The following is an 11,472-nucleotide window of genomic DNA, read 5'->3' as shown; positions in this document are numbered from 1 at the left end:
GAAACATGACCCACAGTCTCCTTGATGGTTTGGTGAGTGCCCTTAAAGAGCCTTCCATTTTCTTGGGACACAGCATCACTGTGCACAATTCTTGCATTTGAAAAGTAGCAGCTTTCTCTGTTGGATAGTTCACATCGATTTTTAAGGAGGCTATGGAGCTTCCACCCACCCTTCCAAACTCTATGTATTAGTCTGTCTCTATGTATTAGTCTGTTCTCACGCTGCTATGAAGAAATACCTGAGACTGGGTTATTTATGAAGAAAAGAGGGTTAATTGACTCACAGTTCCTCATCGCTGGGGAGGCCTCAGGAAACTTACAATCACAGCAGAAGGCAAAGGAGAAGCAGGCACCTTCTGCACATGATGGCAGGACAGAGCGAGTGCAAGCAGGGAAGGTGCCAGACACTTATAAAACCCTAAGCTCTTGTGAGACTCACTCACTATTATGAGAACAGCATGGGGAAACCGTCGCTATGACCCAGTTACCTCCACCTGGTCCCACTTTTGACAGATGGGGATTATGAGGATGACAACTCAAGACGAGACTTTGGGTGGAGACAGAGCCAAACCATATCACCCTAGACAGAGGCTCCTCAAATATGTAAAGCCTTGTTAAATCCTGCTTTTACATTAAAATGCACCCAGCAATCTGACTGCTTCTCAGTATTCTACTCCTACCACCCTGGTCCAAGCCACCATCATTTCTCACTTGGATTACTGCAATAGCCTCCTGACTGGCCTCCCTGCACTCACCCTTGCCATCCTATAGTCTATTCTCACCACAACAGCTATTGTGATCTTTTAAAAATGTGTGTCATATTTGTCACTTCTTCTCCCCAAATCGTATACTATCTTCCCCTTGTGGTTGGAGTAAAGGCTAGAGCTTTTCCAATATTCTACAAGATGCTACAGGATCTTGCTCTTCACTCTCTCTGACCTCATCTCCTACTGCTTTTCCTTGCTTGCTGTTGGTCACTCTTGCTCCTCCTTGAACGTGCCAATTATACTTCTGCCCAGAGCCTATGTTATTTCCTGTTTCTGGAGTGTTCTTTCTCATAGACCCACATTATGCCTCATTATGTCCTTTAGGTCTTTACTCACATGTCACCTTATCAGTGAGGTCTCCTTGATCATTCGGTATAACCCGTCGCCCTCCCATACTCTTAATGTCCCTTTCCTTCTTCATTTTTCTCCATTGTGCTTATTACTACTGATGTACTATTAATATATGTTTACTGTTTGTTTTGTGTCTGACTTCCCCACTCCTCTCATTAGAATGTGAGCTCCAGGAGAGGTCTTTGTCTGTTTTGTTCACTACCACATACTCAGAGCCCAGGTCAGTGTCTAGTGCATAGTAAAGTGCTTAATAAATATGTGCGGAATGAGTAAATTCTTTGACGTTTGAAATCAGAGACTTTAAACTGGAAAGTCCTTAGAAACAATGTAGTCCAATCTCTTCATTTTAAAACGGAGGAAGCTGTGGCCCAGACAGGTGAAATGACTTGTTCAAGGACAAACAGGTAGTGGATGTCACTGACTTTTATATATATATAGTTTGGATTATATTACAAATTTTGTTCTATAGTGAAATGGTTTGGCTGTGTCCCCACGCAAATATCATCTTGAATTCCCACAACACATGGGAGGGACCCAGTGGAAGGTAACTGAATCATGGGGCAGGTCTTTCCCATGCTGTTCTTGTGATAGTGAATAAGTCTCATGAGATCTGATGGTTTTAAAAAGGGGAGTTTCCCTGCACAAGCTCTCTCTTCTCTTGTTTGCCACCATGTGAGACACGACTTTCACCTTTTGCCATGATTGTGAGGCCTCTCCAGCCACGTGGAACTGTAAGTCCATTAAACCTCTTTCTTTTGTAAATTGCCCCGTCTCAGGTATGTCTTTATTAGCAGTGTGAGAATGGGCTAACACATACAACTTGCTTTTTTTTGTACTCAATATTGAGTCGTGAGCTTTGCACCACATTAGAATGTCTATTTAAGTCATTACTTTAAGGTCGGTTCTATTTTTAAAGCTACTCAAACTAAGCTACTAAACATAAGTGGATATATTTAAGTGTATGTATAAAATTTATACTAGGCCAGCTGCAGTGGCTCATGCCTGTAATCCCAAAGCTGTGGAAGGTAGAGGTGGGACTGATTGAGGCCACGAGTTCAAGGCTGCAGTGAGCTGTGATTGCATCACTGTACTCCAGCCTGAGGGACAGAGCAGGAACCAGAAAAAAATAAAATAAAAAGAAACAAACAAAAAAAACCCCAACAACCCTACAGTGGCTCTTTTAGAAAAAACAAACAAACAAAACCAAAACTGTACTGCATGCATAAGCTCCCCTATGCTATGTTTGAACCACTCTGAAGAGATCAATTAAAAAGAAGTGAGTGATATTGGAAGCATGCCTCTCTGATGCTGTGGTAACATTCATAGGCTGCGTTAGGGCTATGCCTGTAACTCTTGGAGATGAGTGGGTAAATGGGGTTTTGAGGTGGCTGGGGGCTGGAAGAGAAGGTTGGAGGAGCCCACACAAGACAGCCCCTTAACACGCCGGGGCACAGAACCCCAGGCTGGGCCAACTTTTCCCTGCTGAGGTGAAGACCCGTCTCTTGCAGGCCGTTGGCAAATGTCTTGACTCTGGCATCCAGGTGTGACCAGCTTAGACCCTGAGAGTGAGTGAATTTAAAGTTGACAGCTTCTTTCCCTTTTGGAGTTATGAAATAGGTTACTTCTTTTCAAGGACAGTTTGATTTTCAACTGTGTAAGTCATATATTGCACATTTCTTTAAACATTCCCTTTTTTCCTGAACTGATCACCTTACCAGTACGGCTGATCCTCTCAAGCAGCAAACTCTACCAGCTGTCACTGGTGCTCTCGGAGAGAGGATTAACCAAGAAACCCAGCCCAGGAACAGTACTGACCTCTACTTCTGGACTCCTGCCTCCCTCTTAAAAAGTCCCTTGAACTTCCTAGTGGGTTCTAACCTGTCAAAGGAGAAAATAGCCATCTATGGAGTAAGGGTTTTTAGTTTCTCTTTTTACAAATGGAAGTTTCCTTTGAATCAGGCAAGTAACGTTAAATAGAAGCCAACTTTTAAGTTTCTCTAACACACTGCTAAATTATAACACCAGACTATACCACATACTCTCTAGCTGCCAGCTATCGCAGTTGCCATCCTTGTTACTATAGTGGTGAGTATCTGTGCCTGTCATGCATGAGAGAGGGGGTCGATTCCCCGACGGGGAGGTCACGGAAAATTGTGTGAGGATTTTGTCAACCTTCAGAAGTCTCAGAAATGTCTCCTTGTTTTGGCTTTCAGCGGAAATCCGAACGCCAGAAGATCTGAATGGAATGTTCTGGATTGAAGAAAGTGGGAAATGGCCTCAATTCACAAAGTCACAGCCTGATAGAAACCAGTGTGACTTTACTGCCCAGTGAACCCATCTCGTCCTCCAGCCTTTAGGAGGTAGGTTGGACTGGAGCCTGCAGTAGTTTACTCTCCACCTGAGTCCTGGTCTCCGGCTGGGAACCCACTTAGGCTATAGAGAAAAACGCACACTGTGCCTCTCCACCGGGCCTCTGGAGACGAGGCTCCTCGGGGATACAAACACTGGGGAGAACATGAGGGACATCCCGACCGTACACTGCGTCCTCCTTTCCCAGGTGTTGCGTTCTCTCTTGGGCTGAGTGGCGAGGTCTCTCCTGAGTCCCAGGGCCACAGTGCAATGTGACATCTCCTTTGTGGAAAGTGACTGGTAAAGGAGAGAGAACAAAACTGGAGGAACGTAAAGTCTTCGGCCACCTGGTTTAATTTATTCAAGAGTGATTAATCCTAGATGAGAAAAAGAATTCAAATGGATCGGAAAAAGCTGAGAGTGCATTGGCCGGGAATCGAACCCGGGCCTCCCGCGTGGCAGGCGAGAATTCTACCACTGAACCACCAATGCTACTGTCGGCTAAAGACCTGCAGTATTGTCTCTTAAAGCTCACTATCTCTGGCCATTCACTAAGGAACCAGGCACCATCTTAAATCGCGGTTTGGAAAATATTTTGTTCAAGATAAAACTGTTTTAAGATATACGTGTATATATCTTATATATCTGTATTCGCATGGTAACATATCTTCGGCCTTCCTGAGCCGCTGGGCTCTCAGCGGCCCTCCAAGGCAGCCCGCAGGCCCCTGTGTGCCTCAGGGATCCGACCTCCCACAGCCCCCGGGAGACCTTGCTTCTAAAGTTGCTGCTTTTGCGCCCTCTGCCACAACCGCGCGTCCTCAGAGCCAGCCGCGAGGAGCTAGAACCTTCCCCGCATTTCTTTCAGCAGCCCTGAGTCAGAGGCGGGCTGGCCTGGCGTAGCCGCCCAGCCTCGCGGCTCATGCCTCGATCTGCCCGAACCTTCTCCCGGGGTCAGCGCCGCGCCGCGCCACCCGGCTGAGTCAGCCCGGGCGGGCGGGCGGAGGCTCTCAACTGGGCGGGAAGGTGCGGGAAGTTTCGCGAAAGTTCGCGGCGGCGGGGGTCGGGGGAGGCGCAAAAGGATAAAAAGCCCGTGGAAGCGGAGCTGAGCAGATCCGAGCCGGGCTGGCTGGAGAGAAACCACAGGGAGAGCCTCACTGCTGAGCGCCCCTCGACGGCGGAGCGGCAGCCGCCTCCGTGGCCTCCAGCATCCGACAAGAAGCTTCAGCCATGCATGCCCCACGGGAGCTCGCGGTGGGCATCGACCTGGGCACCACCTACTCGTGCGTGGGCGTGTTTCAGCAAGGCCGCGTGGAGATCCTGGCCAACGACCAGGGCAACCGCACCACGCCCAGCTACGTGGCCTTCACCGACACCGAGCGGCTGGTCGGGGACGCGGCCAAGGGCCAGGCGGCCCTGAACCCCCACAACACCGTGTTCGATGCCAAGCGGCTGATCGGGCGCAAGTTCGCGGACACCACGGTGCAGTCGGACATGAAGCACTGGCCCTTCCAGGTGGTGAGCGAGGGCGGCAAGCCCAAGGTGCGCGTGTGCTACCGCGGGGAGGACAAGACGTTCTGCCCCGAGGAGATCTCGTCCATGGTGCTGAGCAAGATGAAGGAGACGGCCGAGGCGTACCTGGGCCAGCCCGTGAAGCACGCAGTGATCACCGTGCCCGCCTATTTCAATGACTCGCAGCGCCAGGCCACCAAGGACGCGGGGGCCATCGCGGGGCTCAACGTGTTGCGGATCATCAATGAGCCCACGGCAGCTGCCATCGCCTATGGGCTGGACCGGCTGGGCGCGGGAGAGCGCAACGTGCTCATTTTTGACCTGGGTGGGGGCACCTTCGATGTGTCGGTTCTCTCCATTGACGCCGGTGTCTTTGAGGTGAAAGCCACTGCTGGAGATACCCACCTGGGAGGAGAGGACTTCGACAACCGGCTCGTGAACCACTTCATGGAAGAATTCCGGCGGAAGCATGGGAAGGACCTGAGCGGGAACAAGCGTGCCCTGCGCAGGCTGCGCACAGCCTGTGAGCGCGCCAAGCGCACCCTGTCCTCCAGCACCCAGGCCACCCTGGAGATAGACTCCCTGTCCGAGGGCGTGGACTTCTACACTTCCATCACTCGTGCCCGCTTTGAGGAACTGTGCTCAGACCTCTTCCGCAGCACCCTGGAGCCGGTGGAGAAGGCCCTGCGGGATGCCAAGCTGGACAAGGCCCAGATTCATGACGTCGTCCTGGTGGGGGGCTCCACTCGCATCCCCAAGGTGCAGAAGTTGCTGCAGGACTTCTTCAACGGCAAGGAGCTGAACAAGAGCATCAACCCTGATGAGGCTGTGGCCTATGGGGCTGCTGTGCAGGCAGCCGTGTTGATTGGGGACAAGTGTGAGAAAGTGCAGGATCTCCTGCTGCTGGATGTGGCTCCCCTGTCTCTGGGGCTGGAGACAGCAGGTGGGGTGATGACCACGCTGATCCAGAGGAACGCCACTATCCCCACCAAGCAGACCCAGACTTTCACCACCTACTCGGACAACCAGCCTGGGGTCTTCATCCAGGTGTATGAGGGTGAGAGGGCCATGACCAAGGACAACAACCTGCTGGGGCGTTTTGAACTCAGTGGCATCCCTCCTGCCCCACGTGGAGTCCCCCAGATAGAGGTGACCTTTGACATTGATGCTAATGGCATCCTGAGCGTGACAGCCACTGACAGGAGCACAGGTAAGGCTAACAAGATCACCATCACCAATGACAAGGGCCGGCTGAGCAAGGAGGAGGTGGAGAGGATGGTTCATGACGCCGAGCAGTACAGGGCTGAGGATAAGGCCCAGAGGGACAGAGTGGCTGCCAAAAACTCGCTGGAGGCCCATGTCTTCCACGTGAAAGGTTCTTTGCAAGAGGAAAGCCTTAGGGACAAGATTCCCGAAGAGGACAGGCGCAAAATGCAAGACAAGTGTCGGGAAGTCCTTGCCTGGCTGGAGCACAACCAGCTGGCAGAGAAGGAGGAGTATGAGCATCAGAAGAGGGAGCTGGAGCAAATCTGTCGCCCCATCTTCTCCAGGCTCTATGGGGGGCCTGGTGTCCCTGGGGGCAGTAGTTGTGGCACTCAAGCCCGCCAGGGGGACCCCAGCACCGGCCCCATCATTGAGGAGGTTGATTGAATGGCCCTTCGTGATAAGTCAGCTGTGACTGTCAGGGCTATGCTATGGGCCTTCTAGACTGTCTTCTATGATCCTGCCCTTCAGAGATGAACTTTCCCTCCAAAGCTAGAACTTTCTTCCCAGGATAACTGAAGTCTTTTGACTTTTTGGGGGGAGGGCGGTTCATCCTCTTCTGCTTCAAATAAAAAGTCATTAATTTATTAAAACTTGTGTGGCACTTTAACATTGCTTTCACCTATATTTTGTGTACTTTGTTACTTGCATGTATGAATTTTGTTATGTAAAATATAGTTATAGACCTAAATAAGCTTTTAAAACTCCTTCTTGTTTTTCATTCCAACCAATCGAAGTACAAAAGTACCCAAAGGCTTTCAGAAGCAGAAAATGTTGGGGTGGGTGCTGAAGGAGGAATGTGAAGAATATTCCTGAGACCGTGTGTATGATTCCTATAGGGGAAGGCAGGATTTGGAAAAGAATTTGAGGCCAATACATTGGAACAGTACTGAAGAGTTAGGGCTGGTAAAGAGGAGAGGATTGAGACTTACAATGCAGGAAGAGAGAGGGAGAGATGTGGAATTGGAAAAGCAGAGAATGAAGAGAAACTTAAGTACTGGCAGTGTTTCCATGTGTGATCCTATGATTCAAATTCTGTATTTTTGTCATAGGAACCTGGTTGAGTTTGTCAGTCTAGGTGTTTTAATAACACTAACAAATAGTTTACATGCTTATTAGCTGTTTGTAATCATGTCACTTTATCCATTGTTCTTTTAGAGAAGAGACTCTGAGTCCTGGACTCTGGAGGATGGTATATGTCAGAGGAAGTAGATCTGGTGGTATGATTAAAGTTACTATTGACTTTATCTATGTCAGAGAAATAGTATGATCCCATGTGGTTTCTGCCCATGGCATAATGAGGATGTTGGAACAAGACTCTATAGATTTTCAGCCCTGCCACTTTATATACTGTGCAAATTAAACTCTCCAAGCTTCAGTTTCCCCTTCCCTGCAGTGGGGATGATGATGATGATAACAGTACCAACCTCCAGACTGTTGTGAGGGTTCAATTAATTAATATATGTAAGAGGCAAAGAAGAAAGGTGTATAATATACTATCAACAAACATTAGCAATTACTATTAATTGTTAGTTGGGTGATAACTATGTACCAGGTACTTGACATACACAATCTAACTTAATCTTCACAGTAGCATTATGGAATACTATCTTCTTTTTGAAGATGAGCATTATGAGGTTCAAAGAGGTTAAACAATTTATTCAAAGACACAAAGCTATAAAGTGGGGACAGGAAGGCTGGAATGAAGAACCCTGTCCTGCCTGAGTCTAGAGCCTCAGCATGCCACCTTACAAATAGGCCATAACTCCACTTATTACCAGACCTTCCCCTAGATGTTTTGAAATTGGTCATATTATTCCTTTGAAACACAGCTGGATGCTGAGCCCCGTGAGAAAAAGTGTGCATTTTATTGTATACTTGCAGAGACAGAGTCTTGCTCTGTCGCCTAAGCTGGAGTACAATGGCGCGATCTCAACTCACTGCAACCTCTGCCTCCCGGGTTCAACCGATTCTCCTGCCTCAGCCTCCCCAGTAGCTGGGATTACAGTTGCCTGCCATCACACCCAGCTAAGTTTTGTATTTTTAGTAGAGACGGGGTTTCACCATGTTGGTCAGGCTGGTCTCAGACTCGTGACCTCAGGTGATCTGCCCACCTCAGCCTCCCAAAGTGCTGGGATTACAGGTGTGAGCCACCACGCCTAGCTAGTTGTATGTTTTTTATAGCAAGTGACGGAATCTGCAAAATATCCTTAGGCACAACTTTACTGCCAGTTGAGTCAATGACAATATAAAAGCAAGGATATTTGCCTTTGCTTTGTTGGTGTAAACAAAATAATCAAAAGGATAACCTTGTGTTAGTTCCCAGTCAATCCAATCCAGAGTATATTTGCCCTATGCGCATTGGGAGATTTATTTTTATCTCAGAAATTATGGGAGAGCTTGGCTAGAACAATGCTACATTATACATTATATTTCTTAGGTTGATTTTTTAAAGACGGAGAGAAGGTTACACTAACAACTCACTTGTCCCTGGCTGTCATTTCACATTTTTAACTGCCCTCTTTTCCTGGCCCTGGCCCAAGTCTTACGCAGCCTGGCTTCACATGGAAGGAACCTGAAAAAAAAAAAAAAGAGAGAGAGATGGAGTGACACGTACATCCTGCATTACATTCTTCCTTTCCTGAATCTCATCTCAATTCTCAACATTGACCCCCCTCAACCTGTTTGAACTTCTCAAGAGGATTGATGGTACTCACTTTTATGTAGTTTCTTAGTATTTTGATAGCATGCCTTTTCTCCTTTTAAAAAACCCAACACGCACAGAATATAAGAAGAAAGATTTTTATCGTGTTTAGTTGTGACATCTCAGATCCTCCCATTTGAGTGCAATCTATTTTTCTATAGAGAAATATAAACAAACTTTATTTACTTTTAAACGTCTGTTGATCATTTTGGTTTAGTTTCTTTGGGGACTGTTTCTTGTATACTAGGTATCTAAAAATCCTTATATTGTATGTAGTCTTAGTTTGATTATTGTAATCACAACTATGTCACCCAGTTCCAAAGGGGGGGAAAAAGTTTGAACAAATTAAATCAGAACACATGCCCATTATTAAAAAAATCAATTCTTGGTACAAGCAGTTTCTTGCCCCCTTCCCAGGTCCTACTCCTCACAGGCAACCACTTTCAAGTTGTTGGTTTTTTAAAAGAATTTTTGATTTTGCAATAATTTTAGATGAACAGACAAGTTGCAAAGATACTACATAAAGTTATTACTCTATATCCTTTCTACTTCCCCTAATGTTAAAACCTTACATAACCATGTTATATTTATCAAATCTAAGAAATTGGCATTGGTATAACATTAATGACTAACTGTAGATTTTATTCATTTTACTTTTTTTTTTTTTTGGACACAGGGTCTCACTCTGTACCCCAGGCTGGAGTGCAGCCTGGAGTGAGCCGATCTCGGCTCACAACAACCTCTGCCCCCTGGGCTCAAGAGATTCGCCTCAGGCTCCCGGAGTAGCTGGGACTACAGGCGCAAACCCCGGGTACTTGGGAGGCTGAGGCACGAGAACCGCGTGGACCCGGAAGACAGAGGCTGCAGTGAGCCAAGATCGCGCCACTGTGCTCCAGCATGGGGTACAGAGTGAGAACCTGTCTCAAAAAAAAAAAAAAAAAAAAAAAAAAAAGGCTGGGGAGCGGGGCAAGGCAGTGGAGAACCTGATCCTTACCAAAGTTTGACACTACTGCGTTAGCGTTAAAAAAAAAAACCCAGCTAAGACTGTAGAGCAAATTAAAGGATCCTGAGTTGAGGGCGTTCTCTTGTTTAGTCAAAGGAGATGGTATCTGCCTGCCTTAGTGTGCTTGACGCACAGAAAGGGCTCAACACATTGTTGTTGAATAAAAGAATGGATAAATTGACACTGGGAAGTTGGAGTTCAAAGTTAATCTTAGTCTCAACTGCTCCCTGATTTCATAGACCAGACTCCAGCCTACAATACAGGAAAAATAGATTTAGTTCTATATGCGCAGAGAAGCACAAATAATTTTCGTAAATGTAGATACCTAGGATAAAAGGCAGTGTTGACCGATCGAAAAGTCTTTCTCTAAGAATTCAAACATAATTGCTGGTTGGTTCAAATCAGGAGGAAAAGTAAGGACGGAAAACATATGTTGTCAGGAGTGGGATTCGAACCCACGCCTCCAGGGGAGACTGCGACCTGAACGCAGCGCCTTAGACCGCTCGGCCATCCTGACACACATTTTACTGCGCTTCCTAATTTCTCCTAATTTTATCATATACTGATGGTGCACGCTATCAGGTCACATTAATGTGTCTATTTACTGTTTCAAATAAAATTCTAACTCTCTCTAGACCTTGTCGCAAAGCGGGAAAAATGAAACAGCCTCCGACAGCTCTTTCCTCTTTCCTCACTACCCAAACTAAACCTTAAGGCTCCATTTTCCCTGGCGACTCTTCGAGTGCCCCTCTGCTTCTGTAGAGGGGTCGAGCCATGTCAAGGTAGACCCTGTGTCGGCCCGTCTCCCTCGGATCCTCCGCACCAATCACTGTTGCTGAATCCGACACCCGGCGGATCCAGTGCGTAGTCTCGAACAGCTGCGGAGCTGGGAGCTACGGGACATGAGGAGAGCTGGGGGGAAGAGAAGACGGCGGAGGAAAATCCCCCGGCGGTGCTCAACTGCGGCTTTCTCTCTCGGCTGTGAGCCGGCTCCGCCCTCCAGCTTCCAGAGCCGGTGGCTTCTGCGTTCACCGCCCCGCGCCGTTTGCGGGGCGGGGCTGATTCATAAGAATCGGTTCTCACCAAGTGAGGGCTTAGCATGTTTAACCTCAGGATCATAAACAAAAGACACTACTAGAACGGTCGGGAAAGTGATACGCTTTGCTTATCTTATATACAGATATCTAAAACCGCAAACGGGGTACGCGTTGGTGGTATAGTGGTGAGCATAGCTGCCTTCCAAGCAGTTGACCCGGGTTCGATTCCCGGCCAACGCAAGGGTTTTTGTCTTTCCTTCTACGAAAAACCTTTCGGAGTCAGAACCTATAGCGCGCTGTGTATCCGTTTTACGCCTCAACGAAGTATCCGTTTTACGCCTCAACGAAACTGCAGCAATACCTCACTTTCCGTACTCGCTTCCTGTCTTTCCCCTGGCCTCTTTCTGAACCCAGGCGTTTTTTGAAGGGATTAAATTCTGATGGTTCTTTCCTCCCTTCCTTCCTTTGTAAACTTCCAACTCTTGAGGAA

General features: G+C 47.7%; 1 protein-coding gene and 3 non-coding genes across 4 annotated transcripts; 2 read left to right on the top strand and 2 right to left on the bottom strand.

The window, feature by feature from the left end:
• The first annotated feature begins 1,954 nt into the window (after nucleotides 1-1,954).
• HSPA6 (heat shock protein family A (Hsp70) member 6) lies at nucleotides 1,955-6,831 on the top strand. Its single transcript, XM_034939062.3, has one exon. It carries the CDS (start codon nucleotides 4,694-4,696, stop codon nucleotides 6,623-6,625), a length of 1,932 nt encoding a protein of 643 aa, XP_034794953.3. The 5' UTR covers nucleotides 1,955-4,693; the 3' UTR covers nucleotides 6,626-6,831.
• TRNAG-GCC (transfer RNA glycine (anticodon GCC)) lies at nucleotides 3,888-3,958 on the bottom strand. Its single transcript has one exon. It is a non-coding gene; the product is annotated as a tRNA-Gly (tRNA).
• A 3,548-nt stretch (nucleotides 6,832-10,379) lies between the features above and the next one.
• TRNAL-CAG (transfer RNA leucine (anticodon CAG)) lies at nucleotides 10,380-10,462 on the bottom strand. Its single transcript has one exon. It is a non-coding gene; the product is annotated as a tRNA-Leu (tRNA).
• A 688-nt stretch (nucleotides 10,463-11,150) lies between these two features.
• Nucleotides 11,151-11,222, top strand: TRNAG-UCC (transfer RNA glycine (anticodon UCC)). Its single transcript has one exon. It is a non-coding gene; the product is annotated as a tRNA-Gly (tRNA).
• Nucleotides 11,223-11,472: the final 250 nt, after the last annotated feature.

Source organism: Pan paniscus, chromosome 1 (genome assembly GCF_029289425.2).
Source record: "Pan paniscus chromosome 1, NHGRI_mPanPan1-v2.0_pri, whole genome shotgun sequence".
Classification (NCBI taxonomy): domain Eukaryota; kingdom Metazoa; phylum Chordata; class Mammalia; order Primates; family Hominidae; genus Pan; species Pan paniscus.
The sequence above is the reverse complement of the archived record's forward strand: the minus strand, read 5'-3'. Positions and strand labels throughout refer to the sequence as shown.